Consider the following 19131-nt stretch of genomic DNA (forward strand, 5'->3'; position numbering starts at 1 on the left):
GACATCAATAAATACAAGAGGTTGACTAGAAAATGTGTGTATATGTTATTTTTTTACAGAGTGTCAAAAGCGTCAAACCCTTCAAGGCAAAGAAAAAAAGGGGAGGACGTTTTGGATTAAAACGGCTGAAGGAGAACAAACAGGCCAGAGCTGAGACCGATGAGGAAATGGAGGGATCTCCAGGGAGGCGGGAGGGGACTCCTGTCGATGTGGAGTTTGTGTTCCCCAAATTCAAGCTGAAGAAAGGTGGCAAGGCCGCTGCGGAGGGAACAGGGAGAGCCGAGGGGGCGACGTTCATGGGCAGGAAGAGGAGCAAGATAAGATTTCCCCGGATGAAAGTCAAGGGTGGGGCCAGTGGGGGAGGGCATGTTGGTACTGATGTCACAACACCACTAGGGGAGGCAGAGGTCACCAGAGATAAGAACAAGGCGAAGGGAAAGGGAGAGAGATATGGTATAACAATCCCTAAAACCAAAAAAGTCAAGGTAGAGCTCTCTTCGTCGCAGGACACTCTGGAATTTAAACTCCCCAAGGGAAAATTCAAGGCATCCTCGGGGTCTGCAGAGGCAGCAGGGACGACGGTAAGCCCACCTGATGTGGAGATGTCTATCAGTTTGCCATCTGGAAAGGGAGGAGCAGGCACTAGTGAGTCAGACTTGAGCTCTGGAGCCAAGCTGAGGATGCCAAAGCTAAAGCTGCCCAAGGTCAGGCTATCTCGTCACTCTGATGAGATAGACGGAGCAGCCGATATTAAGGGTTCAGACAAAATGAAAGTGAAAATGCCATCGGTTGACATAACATCTCCAAAAGTTGACCTGGGGGTTTCCAGTGGAAAGGCTGAGGCTCAAGGAGAACTAACTGTTACAGGACGCGATGGAGAAGCAAAGACACTACTGTCAGGCATAAAGCTGCCGACTATTGACTTCTCTGCCCCACAACCAACTAAGGGATCTGTGGATTTGCAAGGTAAAAAATCAGATGTGAAAGGTCCTGATATCAAATGTACAAAAATACACATGCCTGATGTAGATATATCCCTGCCGTCATTGGCAGTTGATTCAGGTGAAAGAAAAGGCGATGAAATTGATGGAACATTTTTGTCAGGAGCTAAAATAAAAGCTCCGCAACTGGACATATCCATTCCAAAGCTACCTGAGGGTACTGGAAAGGTAAACCTCCCTGATTTGGATATTTCTCTTCCGAAGATGCCCCAAGTAGATATTTCCCTCCCAAAAGGAAGAGTTCAAGGTGATGGTGGTAATTGTGACATTGAATCAAGTGCTAGAGGAAAAATAAAAATGCCTGCAATAGATGCTAAACTTCCTACTTTCACATCTGATGAGGATGGCCCTAATGTAAAAGGAGGAAAATTGAACATGCCATCAATAAATATTTCACTTCCAAAAGGAAAAATTGAAGGAGCTGTTGATGTGGATGCCAAAGCAAAAGGGGGCAAATTCAAGATGCCCACATTTGATGTTTCCCTTCCAACACTAAAGGGTCCAGAAGGTCAAATCGACATTGAAGGCCCTGAAATGAAGGGTGGAAAATTTAACATGCCATCAATTGACATTTCACTTCCGAAAGGAAAGTTTGAAGGAGACATTGATGTGGATGCCAAAGCAAAGGGTGGCAAATTCAATTCATTTGATGTTTCTCTTCCGAAAATGAAATCTCCAGAAGGTGGAATTGAAGTTCAGGGACCTGAATTGAAAAGTAGCAAAATTAGCTTGCCAGCAATAGACATATCTCTTCCAAAGGGGAGTATTGAAGGTGATGTTGATATGGAGGGAAAAATAAAAGGGGGGAAGTTCAAAATGCCCACATTTGATGTGTCCCTTCCTAAATTAAAATCTCCCGAAGGACAAATTTATATCGAAAGCCCTGAAGTCAAAGGTGGGAAGTGTCACATGCCATCAATAGATATCTCACTTCCAAAAGGCAGTGCAGACATGGATGTTGATCTGGATGTGGATGGCAAAGCAAAAAGTGGAAAATTCAAGATGCCAACATTTGATGTTTCTCTTCCAAAAATGAAATCCACAGGGGGTGATATTGAAGTTGAAGGACCTGAACTCAAGGGTGGGAAGTTTAACATGCCATCAATTGACATTTCACTCCCTAAAGGAAATATTGAAGGAGAAATAGATGTGGACTTGGACGCCAAAGCAAAAGGGGGGAAATTTAATATGCCATCATTTGATGTTTCTCTCCCAAAAGTAAAATCTACAGAAGGAAAACTTGATGTAGATGGCCCTGAAATCAAAGGTGGAAAGTTTAATATGCCATCGATTGATATTTCTCTCCCTAAAGGAAATGTTGAAGGAGATGTGGATGCCAAAGGAAAAGGAGGCAAATTCAAGATGCCCACATTTGATGTTTCCCTTCCATCACTGAAATCTCCAGAGGGTGGAATTGATATTGAACGCCCAGAACTCAAGGGTGGAAAGTTTAACATGCCATCACTTGATATTACACTTCCCAAAGGTTATGTGAAAACAGATGTTGACGTGGATGCTGAAGGAAAAGGAGGAAAAATCAAAAGGCCGAATTTTGACATTTCCCTTCCAAAACTCAAATCTCCTGAAGGGAGTGTTGATATAGAAGGGCCTGAAGTTATGGGTGCAAAGTTCAAAGTGCCATCAATAGATATCTCACTTCCAAAGGGAAAGCTTGAGGGAGATGTAAATGTAGATGGCAAATTGAAGATGCCCACATTTGATGTTTCACTACCAAAACTGAAATCACCAGAAAGTGAAATTGATATTGAAGTACCTGAAGGTAAAGGTGGCAAAATTAACATGCCACCTGTAGACATATCTCTCCCAAAAGGAAGTCTTGAAGTTGGTGCAAAGACAAAAGGAGGAAAATTCAAGATGCCAAAAATAGGTATCTCACTACCAAAAATGAAAAAAGCAAACAAAGCAATACATATTGAAAGGCCAGAAATTAAAGAAGGGACTATCAATCTACCAAATGTTGACATTTCCCTACCTAAAGACAAGATTGAGGGAGATGCTAACCTGGACGGCAAAAAAACAGAAGGAAGATTCAAGGTGCCCACATTTGATGTTTCCCTACCAAAACTGAAAGGTCCAGAAGGTCAATTTGATATTGAAGCCCCAGATGTCAAGGGTGGAAAAATCAATATGCCATCATTAGATATTTCTCTTCCAAAAGTAAATGTTGAAGGAGACATTGATTTGGATGCAAAAGCAAAAGGAGGCAAATTCAAAATTCCCACATTTGATGTTTCCCTTCCAACATTTAAAGGTCCAGAAATTGATATTGAAGGCCCTGATGTTAAGGGTGGAAAACTCAACATGCCATCAATAGATATCTCACTTCCAAAAGGAAATGTTAAAGGAGATATTGATGTAGACGCCAAAGCAAAAGGAGGGAAATTCAAGATGCCCACATTTGATGTTTCCCTTCCCAAATTTAAAGGACCAGAGGGTCAAATCGATATTGAAGGCCCTGATGTCAAGGGTGGAACATTCAACATGCCATCAATAGATATTTCACTTCCTAAAGGAAATGTTGAAGGAAATATTGATGTGGATGCCAAAGCAAAAGGAGGCAAATTCAAGATGCCCACATTTGATGTTTCCCTTCCAACATTTAAAGGTCCAGAAATTGATATTGAAGGCCCTGATGTCAAAGGTGGAAAACTGAACATGCCATCAATTGACATTTCACTGCCAAAAGGAAATGTCGAAGGAGACATTGATTTGGATGCCAAAGCAAAAGGAGGCAAATTCAAGATGCCCACATTTGATGTCTCCCTTCCAAAATTTAAAGGTCCAGAGGGTCAAATCGCTATTGAAGGCCCTGATGTCAAGGGTGGAAAATTCAACATGCCATCAATAGATATTTCACTTCCAAAAGGGAAGATTGAAGGAGATGTTGATATGGATGGCAAAGCAAAGGGAGGCAAATTCAAGATGCCCACATTTGATGTTTCCCTTCCAAAATTTAAAGGTCCAGAGGGTCAAATTGATATTGAAGGCCCTGATGTCAAGGGTGGAAAATTCAACATGCCATCAATAGATATTTCACTTCCCAAAGGAAATGTTGACGGAAATATTGATGTGGATGCCAAAGGAAAAGGAGGAAAATTCAAGATGCCCACATTTGATGTTTCCCTTCCGAAATGTAAAGGTCCAGAAATCGATATTGAAGGCCCTGATGTCAAAGGTGGAAAACTGAACATGCCATCAATTGACATTTCCCTGCCAAAAGGAAACGTCAAAGGAGAGATTGATTTGGATGCAAAAGCAAAAGGAGGCAAATTCAAGATGCCCACATTTGATGTTTCCCTTCCAAAATGTACAGGTCCAGAGGGTCAAATTGATATTGAAGGCCCTGATGTCAAGGGTGGAAAATTCAACATGCCATCAATAGATATTTCACTTCCCAAAGGAAATGTTGAAGGAAATATTGATGTGGATGCCAAAGGAAAAGGAGGAAAATTCAAGATGCCCACATTTGATGTTTCCCTTCCGAAATTTAAAGGTCCAGAAATCGATATTGAAGGCCCTGATGTCAAAGGTGGAAAACTGAACATGCCATCAATAGATATTTCACTTCCAAAAGGGAAGATCGAAGGAGATGTTGATGTGGATGGCAATGCAAAAGGAGGCAAATTCAAGATGCCCACATTTGATGTTTCCCTTCCAAAATTTAAAGGTCCAGAGGGTCAAATTGATATTGAAGGCCCTGATGTTAAGGGTGGAAAACTCAACATGCCATCAATAGATATCTCACTTCCAAAAGGAAATGTTAAAGGAGATATTGATGTAGACGCCAAAGCAAAAGGAGGGAAATTCAAGATGCCCACATTTGATGTTTCCCTTCCAAAATTTAAAGGTCCAGAGGGTCAAATCGATATTGAAGGCCCTGATGTCAAGGGTGGAACATTCAACATGCCATCAATAGATATTTCACTTCCCAAAGGAAATGTTCAAGGAGATATTGATGTGGATGCCAAAGCAAAAGGAAGCAAATTCAAGATGCCCACATTTGATGTCTCCCTTCCAAAACTGAAGGGTCCCGAAGGTCAAATCGATATTGAAGGCCCTGATGTCAAGGGTGGAAAATTCAACATGCCATCAATAGATATTTCACATCCAAAAGGAAATGTTTCAGGAAATATTGATGTGGATGCCAAAGCAAAAGGAGGCAAATTCAAGATGCCCACATTTGATGTTTCCCTTCCAACATTTAAAGGTCCAGAAATTGATATTGAAGGCCCTGATGTCAAAGGTGGAAAACTGAACATGCCATCAATTGACATTTCACTGCCAAAAGGAAATGTCGAAGGAGACATTGATTTGGATGCCAAAGCAAAAGGAGGCAAATTCAAGATGCCCACATTTGATGTCTCCCTTCCAAAATTTAAAGGTCCAGAGGGTCAAATCGATATTGAAGGCCCTGATGTCAAGGGTGGAAAATTCAACATGCCATCAATAGATATTTCACTTCCAAAAGGGAAGATTGAAGGAGATGTTGATATGGATGGCAAAACAAAGGGAGGCAAATTCAAGATGCCCACATTTGATGTCTCCCTTCCAAAATTTAAAGGTCCAGAGGGTCAAATTGATATTGAAGGCCCTGATGTCAAAGGTGGAAAATTCAACATGCCATCAATAGATATTTCACTTCCCAAAGGAAATGTTGAAGGAAATATTGATGTGGATGCCAAAGGAAAAGGAGGAAAATTCAAGATGCCCACATTTGATGTTTCCCTTCCGAAATGTAAAGGTCCAGAAATCGATATTGAAGGCCCTGATGTCAAAGGTGGAAAACTGAACATGCCATCAATTGATATTTCCCTGCCAAAAGGAAATGTCAAAGGAGACATTGATTTGGATGCAAAAGCAAAAGGAGGCAAATTCAAGATGCCCACATTTGATGTTTCCCTTCCAAAATTTAAAGGTCCAGAAATCGATATTGAAGGCCCTGATGTCAAAGGTGGAAAACTGAACATGCCATCAATAGATATTTCACTTCCAAAAGGGAAGATCGAAGGAGATGTTGATGTGGATGGCAATGCAAAAGGAGGCAAATTCAAGATGCCCACATTCGATGTTTCCCTTCCAAAATTTAAAGGTCCAGAGGGTCAAATTGATATTGAAGGCCCTGATGTTAAGGGTGGAAAACTCAACATGCCATCAATAGATATCTCACTTCCAAAAGGAAATGTTAAAGGAGATATTGATGTAGACGCCAAAGCAAAAGGAGGGAAATTCAAGATGCCCACATTTGATGTTTACCTTCCAAAATTTAAAGGTCCAGAGGGTCAAATCGATATTGAAGGCCCTGATGTCAAGGGTGGAACATTCAACATGCCATCAATAGATATTTCACTTCCCAAAGGAAATGTTCAAGGAGATATTGATGTGGATGCCAAAGCAAAAGGAAGCAAATTCAAGATGCCCACATTTGATGTCTCCCTTCCAAAACTGAAGGGTCCCGAAGGTCAAATCGATATTGAAGGCCCTGATGTCAAGGGTGGAAAATTCAACATGCCATCAATAGATATTTCACATCCAAAAGGAAATGTTTCAGGAAATATTGATGTGGATGCCAAAGCAAAAGGAGGCAAATTCAAGATGCCCACATTTGATGTTTCCCTTCCAACATTTAAAGGTCCAGAAATTGATATTGAAGGCCCTGATGTCAAAGGTGGAAAACTGAACATGCCATCAATTGACATTTCACTGCCAAAAGGAAATATCGAAGGAGACATTGATTTGGATGCCAAAGCAAAAGGAGGCAAATTCAAGATGCCCACATTTGATGTCTCCCTTCCAAAATTTAAAGGTCCAGAGGGTCAAATCGATATTGAAGGCCCTGATGTCAAGGGTGGAAAATGCAACATGCCATCAATAGATATTTCACTTCCAAAAGGGAAGATTGAAGGAGATGTTGATATGGATGGCAAAGCAAAGGGAGGCAAATTCAAGATGCCCACATTTGATGTTTCCCTTCCAAAATTTAAAGGTCCAGAGGGTCAAATTGATATTGAAGGCCCTGATGTCAAGGGTGGAAATTTCAACATGCCATCAATAGATATTTCACTTCCCAAAGGAAATGTTGAAGGAAATATTGATGTGGATGCCAAAGGAAAAGGAGGAAAATTCAAGATGCCATCTTTTGATGTTTCTCTTCCAAAAATGAAAGCTCCAGAGGGTGAACTTGACATTGAAGGTCCAAAATGTAAAGGTGATAAGATTGATATGCCATCCATTGATGCATCTTTTCCTAAAGGGAGACTTGAGGGCAATGTTGATGGTAAAGCTAAAGGTGGAAAATTAAAAATGCCCACCATTGACATCTCACTACCGAAAATTAAAAGGCCTGGAAGTGGCATTAATATTGAAGGACCAGAGGTTGAGGGAGCGAGGATCAGCATGCCAACAATTGACATTTCACTTCCTGAAGGAAGTGTTGAAGGAAATGTTGATGTGGATGTGGATGCCAAAGGAAAAGGAGGAAAATTCAAGATGCCAACATTTGATGTGGCACTTCCAAAACTGAAATCCCCTGAAGGTAAATTTGACATAGAAGGCCCTAAAATCAAAGGTGGAAAGTTTAACATGCCATCAATAGATATCTCACTTCCAAAAGGAAATGTTGAAGGAGATATTGATGTGGATGCCAAAGCAAAAGGAGGAAAATTCAAGATGCCCACATTTGATGTTTCCCTTCCAAAAATTAAAGGTCCAGAGGGTCAAATCGATATTGAAGGCCCTGATATCAAGGGTGGACAATTCAACATGCCATCCATAGATATTTCACTTCCAAAAGGGAAAATTGATGGAGATGTTGATGTAGACGCCAGAGCAAAAGGAGGAAAATTCAAGATGCCCACATTTGATGCTTCCCTTCCAAAATGTAAAGGTCCAGAAATCGATATTGAAGGGCCTGATGTCAAGGGTGGAAAATTCGACATGCCATCAATAGATATTTCACTTCTCAAAGGAAATGTTGAAGGTGATGTTGATGTAGACATAAATGCCAAAGGTAAAGGAGGAAAGTTCAAGATGCCCACATTTGATGTTTCCCTTCCACACTTTAAATCCCCTGAGGGAAGAATTGACATGGAAGGCCCTGAAATCAAAGGTCAAAAGTTAAACATGCCAACAATAGATATTTCACTTCCCAAAGGAAATGTTGAAGGAAATATTGATGTTGATGCCAAAGGAAAAGGAGGGAAATTTAAGATGCCCACATTTGATGTTTCCCTTCCGAAATTTAAAGGTCCAGAAATCGATTTTGAAGGCCCTGACGTCAAAGGTGGAAAATTCAACATGCCATCAATAGATATCTCACTTCCCAAAGGAAATCTTGAAGGAGATATTGATGTAGACGCCAAAGCAAAAGGAGGAAAATTCAAAATGCCCACATTTGATGTTTCCCTTCCAAAATTTAAAGGTCCAGAGGGTCAAATCGATATTGAAGGCCCTGATGTTAAGGGTGGACAATTTAACATGCCATCCATAGATATTTCACTTCCCAAAGGAAATGTTCAAGGAGATATTGATGTGGATGCCAAAGGAAAGGGAGGCAAATTCAAAATGCCCACATTTGATGTTTCCCTTCCAACATTTAAAGGTCCAGAAATTGATATTGAAGGCCCTGATGTCAAAGGTGGAAAACTGAACATGCCATCAATTGACATTTCACTGCCAAAAGGAAATGTCGAAGGAGACATTGATTTGGATGCAAAAGCAAAAGGAGGCAAATTCAAGATGCCCACATTTGATGTCTCCTTTCCAAAATGTAAAGGTCCAGAGGGTCAAATAGATATTGAAGGCCCTGATGTCAACGGTGGAAAATTCAACATGCCATCAATAGATATTTCACTTCCCAAAGGAAATGTTGAAGGAAATATTGATGTGGATGCCAAAGGAAAAGGAGGAAAATTCAAGATGCCCACATTTGATGTTTCCATTCCAAAGGGTAGTGTTCAAGGAGATGTTGGGGTGAATGTAGATGTTGAAGGCAAAGGAGGCAAATTCAAGATGACTAGTTTTGATGTTTCCCTACCAAAACCGAAAACACCAGAAAATAAAGTTGATATTGAAGGCCCTGATATCAAGGGTGGAAAAATTAGCATGCCCTCTATAGATATTTCACTCCCAAAAGGAAATGTGAAAGGAGATGTGGATGTAAAAGCAAAAGGTGGCAAATTTAAAATGCCAAAAATTGGCATCTCCTTGCCGAAAATGAAAAGGCCTGGAAGTGGCATAAACATTGAAGGACCAGAATTTGAGGGAGGGAAGATCAGCATGCCAACAATTGACATTTCACTTCCTAAAGGCAGTGTTGAGAGAGATGCTGCCATGGAGGGAAAAGTGCAAAGTGGAAAGATCAACATGCCCACATTTGATGTTTCCCTTCCAAAACTCAAATCTGCAGAAGGGAAACTTGACGTAGAAGTCCCTGAACTCAAAGGAGGAAAGTTTGATATGCCATCAATAGATATTTCACTTCCAAAAGGGAAAGTCGAAGGAGATGTTGATGTGGATGGCAAAGCAAAAGGAGGCAAATTCAAGATGCCCACATTCGATGTTTCCCTTCCCAAATTTAAAGGTCCAGAGGGTCAAATTGATATTGAAGGCCCTGATGTTAAGGGTGGAAAACTCAACATGCCATCAATAGATATCTCACTTCCCAAAGGAAGTGTTGAAGGAGATATTGATGTGGATGCCAAAGCAAAAGGAGGCAAATTCAAGATGACCACATTTGATGTTTCCCTACCAAAACTGAAAGGTCCTGAAGGTCAAATTGATATTGAAGGGCCTAATGTCAAGGGTGGAAAGTTCAAGATGCCATCAATAGATATTTCACTTCCAAAAGGAAATGTTGAAGGAGATATTGATCTAGCAGCTGAAGGAAAAGGAGGCTCAATCAAGATGCCTACATTTGATGTCTCCCTTCCCAAATTCAAATCTCCTGAAGGTAACATTGATGTAGAACCTCCTGAAGTCAAGCGTGGGAAGTTTCACATGCCAACAATTGATATATCACTTCCCAAAGGGAGTGTAGCAGGGGATGTTGATGTGGATGGGAAGATGAAAGATGGAAAATTCAAAATGCCTACATTTGATATTTCCCTTCCAAAAGGAAACATTGAAGGAAATGTTGACATTGATGGTCATGGACAGAAAATCAAAATGCCTTCAATTGATTTTAGTCTACCTAAGATGAAAATGCCAGAGGGAGAAGTCAAGGTTGAAGGAACAGATATCAAAGGTGGCAAGTTCAATATACCATCTATAGATATTTCCCTTCCAAAAGGAAAGGCCAAAGGGGACGTAGATCTGGATGAAGACAAGAAAGGTGAAATGTTTAAAATGCCCACATTGGATATATCATTGCCAAAAACATCCATTACTTCAGGTTCAGCTACCTTAGAAGGGCCTGAAATTAAAAAAGGAAATGTTAAAGTACCTAGTGTGGACATTGCACTACCCTCTGGAGAATCTAAGTTAGGTGTTAATGGCTCATCTGAAGGCAATACAAGTAGCACCATCAAGCTTCCAAATGTGAAAATACCAACAGTTAATATATCTGCACCCAAAGTTGACTTGGACTTTGGTCTTACAAAGTCTAAAGACAATGACAGAGAGGACATTGAACTCCTGAAAGCTGAAGGGGGCAGACCATCCTCAGGTGCCAGTTTTGATGTACCTGACGTTACCCTGAAAATGCCAAAGTTTTCTCTTCCCAAGTTTGGTGGAAAATCCAAAAGTGGAGGCATAGAGTTGGAAGGACATGGTTCAACGCCATATTTGGAGGCTGAGAGTAGTTCTCCATCAGCCGAGGTAGACCATGATATCAAAGCAAAAGGAAAAATCAAAAAGCATAAAATTAAAATGCCATTTTTTGGAACATCCAAGAAGGATGTGGAGATCAACGTCACTGGTCCAGGATGGAAGAAGGAAAAAGAGGCAGACATTAAAATGCCATCACTTGAGATATCCTTACCAGCATCAAAAACACCAGAACACGAAGTTCTGCTCCCCAAAACTGAGGTAGATGTGTCTGAGGCTGATATTAGAGGCTATGAGGGTGCGTTGAAAATCCCCAAAATGCCCACCATTGACATATCGGTCCCTAAAGTTGATGTGGATGTTGCTCTGCCCAAACTGAAGCATGATGTATCAGCTGATTCTGGCACGCATGTGAATATAGAGGGAGAAGGTGGAAAAATGAAGATTCCAAACATCAAAATGCCAACAATAGACATATCTCTCCCAAAAGGAAAATCTGGTGACATCAAAACACCAGAACTGGAACTTGATGGAGAGGGTGGAAAATTCAAATTGCCACATATTCAGATGCCCACAGTTGACATATCACTCTCAAAAGGAAAATCTATGGATGTTAATGTACCAGAGGTTGAAGTTAAAGGAGATGGTGGGAAATTCAAGATGCCCAGTGTTAAGATGCCAGTGGTTGACATATCACTTCCAAAGGGACAAACAGGGAACATTGATGCACCAGAAGTTGAGGTAAAAGGAGAGGGAGGGAAATTCAAGATGTCAAATATCACCATGCCAACACTTGATATATCTCTCCCAAAGGGGAAATCTGGTCAGATTGAGGCAAATTTGGAGGTTGAAGGTGAGGGGGGGAAAGTCAAGATGCCAGACATAAAGATGCCAAAGGTGGATGTTTCACTTCCAAAAGGAAAATCTGCCGATATTAAAATACCAGACGTAGAACTGGGGGTAAAGGGTGGAAAATGTCAAATGCCAGATGTCAAGATGCCAAAAGTTGATGTTTCACTACCATCAGCAAATCTTAAAGGCAGTGGCAAACCAGAATTACACATCCGAGGTGAGGGTGGCACAACCACAGATCCGAAACTCAAAATGCCCCAAATCAGTGTATCTTTACCACATGTGAGAACTGGTGATAATGAAACTTGCCAGCTCAGAGGTGAGGGAGAGGGCAAATTCACAATGCCCTCTGTTGAAGTACCCACTCTCCCCAGAGCTGATCTTGATGTAATTTTGGGGAAGCAAAAACAAGGCGAACCAAGTGGAAATGTGGATGCTGATGTCAGCAAGGATGGAGAGCATAAAGGCTTGAAAATCAAGATACCAACAATTGACATAGAAGCTCCCAAAGGTGATCTGGAGCTGAACATTGGATTACGGAAAGGCGAAGGAAAAAAGGATCGTAAAAAAATGGAATTTCCTGATATACACCTAAATCCGCTTGTGTCTGAAGGCAAGGTGAAAGGGTCAAAGGTCAAAGGCACAAAATTCAAAATTGGTATGCCAAAAATGAAAAACACAAGTTCAGAGATTGATGTCAAACCAGAGAAGGACAATGAGGGAGTAAGCGGACGATTTAAAGTTAAGAAGACAAAAATGGGCAAAGACTCTGCACCAGAAGTCACTGTATCTGTCCCAACTGAACCAACTATTGCGACAATTGGCTCGGACCATGACATCAAAACACCAAAGATTCCAGAAATAGATTTTGACATTGGAACCTCATCTGGATATTCCAAGGCAGACAGAGATAAGGGAGGCAAAGTCAAAGTTCCTAAGTTTGGTGTGGCTTTACCCTCCATTTCTTCACATGAGGGGGGCAATATCAGTGGAAAACTGGCAGATGTCAAAGGTTTTTCTGTGTCAGACCCAGAGATCGATTATGAGGGTCCTAAAATGCCAAAAGTGACAAAAGCAGTTTTTGTTTTAGCGAATCCTCAGGCTGACAGTTCTAATGTATCAGGTGAAGAACAAGGGGTACATGTCAAGGAGAACCAAAATAAGATGCCCAAGATTAAAGTGAAAGCTGGTTTAGGAAAGTCTGGCTCTAAGGGTAGGGGAGGGGCAGAATGTGGCGAAGAGGAGGTGGAGGTAGATGGGAAGTCAAAAACGGGCAAACTGAAAATGCCCAAGGTTGTGCTATCTCCAGGAAAGAGTGGCTCATTTGACGTGACATCCAAAACATCTGACTCAGGGAGGGAGGAGGTGGCAGGCCTAAATGGTGAAAAAGATGGATCAAAATTTGTCAAGCTGAAGATGCCAAAACTTGAGTTCACGTCACCTTATTCGAAAAACTTGTCCGAGGAGGAGCACCTTGAGATGAGCACAAAGTTGGTCATGAAAGAATCTGACAAAGAAGGCAAGGGAGCAAAATCGAAATCAGGAAAAATTGCATTTCCAGGCTTCAAAAAGAAAATCGAGAAAGAAGAGGTAGAGACTGAGTCCACTTTGGTGTCCTCTACAGCCAGGACAGAAATGCTGGCAGAGAGAGAAAGCTCGGAGTCTCCTTCTCCCCAGGGGTTTGTCTCATTTCAGCAAAAGCAACACGAATCATCCACAGGATACAGCACAGAACAAGTGTACGAAAGAGAGGGGTCGACTTGGTATGAAGTCCCTAGAGTAACCTTAAGTCCTCACTCTGCTGGGCTGCTTCAGATGACACCTGAGGGATCCCCATGTGGCAGTAGATCCTCTCCTCTGCTCTCTAGCGATGAGGCGTCAGGTGACTTTCACATTCAGATGCCGCGACTACAGATGACCTCACAGGGTGAGCATAAGGAAGAGTACATCGTCACAACAACAACCACAACCAGAGAGATGTCACATGACAGAAGGGCCTCGCCTCATCATTTTGGTGGCGAAGCCTTGGGTGGTTTCCCACTCCACATGCCTCAAATGCAGTTCACTACACAGGGTAGACTAAAGGAGGAGCTCATCGTCACGACAACTAAGGAGGAAACCGTTACAGTGGTGACCTCAAGGTCAAAGTCACCAAAACAAACACTGGCAGAGCCTACAGGGGAGTCGTCAACTGAAAAAGGCAGTAGTTCACAAATACCTCGGGATTTCTGAGGCACAAGGTGATATGTGGGAAATTGTCAGTATTTTTTATTGATATGTTTTGTATTAGTACAGTTGTCATTGTTTATTTTCTATTTTGATCAATGTCATTTGTATGTTTTTTTTTGTTTAAATCAGATATAAAATATATAGTAAATATCATGTGTACACATTCATCCATTCATACATAATTCACCCATTTTTTTTCCCAAGAGAGTAGCCCAAAATTAAATTATGTCATTTATGTGAAATGCATTTTGTTCTGTGTCTGATTGCATTAGTGGCAAGGAATGTTAGCAATCAAACACATTCACAAGTATAATATTTTTGTAGATAAAAAAATATATAAATGGGTGGATTGCGAGGGCTTCTTAGCATGATAATTCATTTAACATTTTTTGATATTTTAAAAGCTGTGTGCTCATCTGCCTTTCCTTGGTGCCTTAATGATATGAAATATAACTTTTTGCTTTTATTTATTATTCTAACTTTAACTATGTCAGCATCTGAATTGACATGCATTTAATTCAGAGGATTGGTTACATTTGTATGAACCCATTGTACAGATGAGGCCTAAAAAGTCAATGTGCAGAAATCTTAAATTGTTCATATTTTCGTATTGTAAAAATATCCTGTTAGGGTTTGTCATTTGGGAAAAGTCTATTTAATCATGCACATTTCTTTCATTGGAATGATCACCTTCGACAATTGTGTTTCAACTGTCCTCATAGCAAATGCTTTAAATTTTGTTAAATTAATAGGAGAGATGAGGAAATATTATTTCTGTTTTATGGTGAATTTATTAACCTGGTTTTACCCCTGTGTTGGGAATGAGTAATACATAATATTGTATCAGGTCATCCATATTTAACCTTATTTATGTGTATAGAACACTTTCTGCAATTGGACAGAGTAGCATGACTTAATTGAAACAGTTATTATATGCCTCTTTGAATTCAGGTTATATAGTAAATTATTGTTCATATGGAATTTGAGCGAAAGTTGTAATTTACAAGAAAATTAATAAAATATATTGCTATTGACTCTGATATTGACGTCATGTAATTGCTATGCTTCTCTATTTTTCCTGCGAGAATGAAACATGTTGGTTTGGGCTTACAGCCTATACTGACACACCAGTCATGCATTCCAGGATAGGCAAACGTTTATGTGCAGTGGTTAATTTGTCATGTGCTATATGTGTCTTTGCAAGCCTGTAACAAAATGACATCACATTACATTACATGGAAAGGTGTGTAATGACTCGCCTGTAGCCTAAACATACTACAGCCTTGGTGTTTCATTATCAGGCACCGTGATGTGATGAAGTCTACAGTGACACGCTAGCGCCCTCTAAAGCTTAGGGTAGACTAGTCCGTTTGACCTCCAAATAAATGAAACAGCCATTTGAGTTAACATTAGTCATAAAAATATAAATAAATTGCTGTTTTACCAACGATTTTGTTACGTTAGCTCGACACGCACTATTCTGTTTTAACCTGTTGAAAATGCCCTCTGATATAGGCTACTGATTAGGTTACCCATCTGAAGCTCTGTCATTTCGTGTCATTTCGTCCATCATATATTTCTGGAGATATACTGTAGAATAGGCCTACATTGACATAACAAAACCACCGACTCCACTTCTGCCGTGCGTGTTTCACTGCCACAAAGGATGGTGTAGGCTACCAGAACGGGACAATACAAACCAAACACGATTCATGTTGATTCTCGAACGTGCCTGCGCGTTGGCGGTGATGATAGGTGAAGTGCGTATTAGGGAAGGTGTGTGTGTGTGTGTGTATGAGAGTAAAATAGAGAAAAAAAGGAAGAGGAGGAGGAGGAGGAGGAGGGCGGATGCGGGGGTTCAGTTTATATAGGCAGCCTACTATTGGACTGTCGAGAGGCACGCACGCTATTGCAGAGGCGATGCGTCTACTGGGCTGTATTACGCTGGAGAACTGACAAGATGCGCTGTCAAACCACCGAACAACCGCGAGGAGATGGAGGAAATATATGCTCTAGTATCAGGTGAAGTCCAAGAGACACCATTTTCACGTCTTTAATCTTTGTGGTTTAATGATAACATTACAGTGGTTAAGACATCATCTCGGGGAGACGTGTGTTTTTGGGATACTGAGGAAGAACATGGGAGAGATGTGTATTTTCTCACGAGGCAACCGACGTCCTCATTACGCACTGCGATTTAAATAGTGCATCATCCTGTGAAACGTGTGACATTTACGCGAATCGAGATCACGACTTGCACCGCACTGGCCAGGTAAGAGAGCTGGATGGATGGCGTCTTTAAATGAATCATCTCTGTGATGCTATACTACTGTATGTACTGTATATGTCCTGTAAAATTCTACCGCATAACTGATTCTTTAGCTTCGTTGTTGTGTTTCAATAGCCGCTATTTATGAGCTGTAAATGCAGAGCTTATCCTTATGAAGCTGTTTCAATGCAGTACTCCATTCTTCTATCCGGAAGAGTCCAATGGTATAGCCTATGCAGGTTATGGGATTCTACTCATTTTGTCATAATAGGTGATTGGCTATTTGATTAGTTAGTCTTATTATATCCAACTTGGCATTAGCTTACTCATTACATATCTACGGATTTCCTCTGGCATACCTGAAAATAACTGAATTAATGTAAGCAGAATTGATTAGTACCATGTAATCACACACTGTTTAAAATCACACATGTGATTGTGTGTGCATGAGGATGTGCTGTTTATAAGGGGGAACATAAACCTGTTGTTTTCATTTACTGACAAGAAGAAATAAACTACAACAGGTGACCTTGTTTTTCCCCCTATCCTCAGCACCTGATCCAGTGCTCCTGAGAGTTCACCTGGCTCTGAGGCAGCCACAGGAATGCTTCAGCAGAACAACAACAATAACTACCCATGCCTGGACCGTGCCATCCTCCAGGACAGTGGGAAAAGCAGTGTGCCGTTTGCCGGCCCCCTGGACTTCGGCGACATGTCGCTCATCAAGACCCTGCGGGCGTGGGCACGAAGTGGCTTGAGTGCCAAGGCGAGAGATGGCACTGCCCCTTTGCATCATCACCTCGCCAAGTCGTGCCAACCAAGCAGCGGGTCAGGTCAAGGCCCAGGGGCTCCCCTGACCACCAGGCCCGCCACTAGCGGCTCCGCGAGAGGGGTCGTTGGGGGAGGTGGACAAGCGGGCCTGGGCGCTCTGGTTACCGTGGCGACGCTGAAGGCCTCAGAGGGTGGGCGTCAGACACAGACGCGTTGCCTCCTCTTGAAGGCTGAGGGCCGGAACTACGTGTGCGCCGTCAGTGGCGCCAACCGGGGCGGCCTGACACCCCCATCCCGCGCCACTTTGGTGGGCAGCTGGTTGCGAGAGACCGTGGTCGGGTCCAAAGACGCCTCAGGAGCGAAAAGCGCGGCTCGGAGTGGGCAGTGCGACGGAGAGGTGTTTCGCGTGAAGCCCAGGCCTGCGAAGAAGTGGCGGAAGCTGGGCCACTCGCCCACTACGATCACCACGCACACTGACGCGGCTCAGAGGGGCCAGGAGCACGATGGCAGCCTTCACAAGCTGGAGGAGACCCAGCCACAGCCACAGCAGCAGCAGCAGCAGCAGCACGGGGCCAAGAGAAACTGTGTGAGCGCACGGCTCAACATTCACGGGAGGAAAGCCAGAGGGTCGGCGCAGAGGGGGAGCGGTCGGACGACGGACAGGAGAGGGACAGCGAGGACAGCGTCCAAACAGGACAGTTCACACGACAGCGTCGTGCTGGCGAAGGAGAACGTGGACATCATTAACGTCCCCTGTGCCGAGCACTGCGCCCACACGGTAAAAGCCGACCTGAAGAAGACCTGGACTGACTGCACCGCTGCTGGATCTGAATCTAAAGGGGAGGCCTACAGAGTTGTCACTGAGCCCAGTTGCCAAATCCGCCATTTTAAAGAATCCCCAGACAAAGAGGAGAAAAAGATCACTCTCCACATCAACAGCTTAGGAGAGGCAGAGGAAGAGGCTCCTTTGTCCCTGGACAGAACTGGCGAGACAGTGTGTAGCGTAAAGGAGACTCATGAGACAACACAACAGAGAGCTAAAGCACTTACTGAGGAGTCTCTGCCCAGTAGATGGGTCAGCAACCTCAGTCCTGGGAGACGCTGTTGTACTGAATTGGGCCTGGAGAAACAACACTGCTGTTGTAAGGATGAAGAAACAGGTTTTACAAACAGCAAAGACCTGTCCAAACTGGGGCCCTCCGATGAAGCAGACAAAGATGAATTAGAGGCTCTTATTAGGCTGTCGTTGTTAGATATAAAGCGACCTTATGGATGTGTGTGTGTGGAAAGGGACTCTAAAGGAGGAGAAGAAGTAGATGGTAGAGTTGAGAATGGCCCTAAATCAAGTCTTCTCAGTGAGTCTCCGCTGATAGAGAGGACAGAGGCACCACAGGGGCTGGTGAGCGTGGAGGCCCGATCTGGGCAGAATCCAGATGAGACTCGCGCAGCAGCAGAGGATCATGGGAAGGAGGGACGGCATTCAGCAGGGGCTCTCAGAACCTTTGCACTCACCGAGGGAGGAGGAGGAGGAGGAGGAGGAGGAGGTGCCGCCGCCGGCGGCGGGGAACAGCAGGACTTGGGGATTAGATCAGCCGATAACAATCCCCCTTGGACAGCTCCCACGGCGAGCAACCCAGCCAGGACCGGCGCCAATCCTGCTGTTAGAGCCCCTTCCACCACCAGAGCCACCACTACTGCTGCTACCACTACCACTGCCGCCGTCGCACATGCTCACCCTAATCCTGCCCCCCCGGGAGCCATGGCAACAGGCCCAAAGAGGGAGAAGGCGGAGGCCGAAGGTGGGGCCAGTGAGGCCGGAGAGGCCGAGGTCGACGCAGAGGCTGAGCCGCCGAGTGAGGGGCCGCTGGGAGAGCCAAGCGTGGCAGAGACCCGCGCAGCCACCACAGTGGCCACAGCCGGCCAGATCCTTGGAGGAGGAGGAGGAAGAGGGGGAGGGCAGGAGGGGGAAGAGGAAGAGGAGGAGGAAGAGGATGAGTTCGGGGGGTTCATGCAGGCAGGCGAGGCCCCGGTCTGGGAGGACGGCTTCGCGGAGTTTCACCAAGTGCCTTGTGGGAAAGTGGAGGTTTCTGGTAAGTCCTTTCAGCTTTGTGTGGCTTGTGTCGCTAAGAAGCTGATCTTAAGTCTCAGCTAAAGGATTGTTTGTACACTAGCACAAATATGTAGAGGTACAGAAAACTAGGGCAGTATCAAAAGGCAGGTGTTAAA

The 19131-nt window shown here is 43.2% G+C and overlaps 1 protein-coding gene across 4 annotated transcripts in view; it reads left to right on the forward strand.

The window, feature by feature from the left end:
- Window positions 1-14899, forward strand: part of prx (periaxin) — a 31190-nt gene extending 16291 nt beyond the window's left edge. For 3 of the 4 annotated variants that reach the window (XM_076282885.1, XM_076282886.1, XM_076282888.1), the window contains exon 7: window positions 60-14899. In XM_076282885.1, the coding sequence (XP_076139000.1) occupies window positions 60-13868 (13809 nt within the window). In that variant the 3' untranslated portion in view covers window positions 13869-14899. The remainder of the gene's footprint in view (window positions 1-59) is intronic. The other variant, XM_076282889.1, reaches the window with a different exon arrangement.
- The last annotated feature ends 4232 nt before the right edge of the window (window positions 14900-19131 follow it).

This window comes from Alosa pseudoharengus, unplaced genomic scaffold, assembly GCF_046254945.1.
Source record: "Alosa pseudoharengus isolate Yale_2024_CS ecotype anadromous, Long Island Sound unplaced genomic scaffold, YU_APseudo_1.1 YU_APseudo_1.1_scf_13, whole genome shotgun sequence".
Classification (NCBI taxonomy): Eukaryota; Metazoa; Chordata; class Actinopteri; order Clupeiformes; family Clupeidae; genus Alosa; species Alosa pseudoharengus.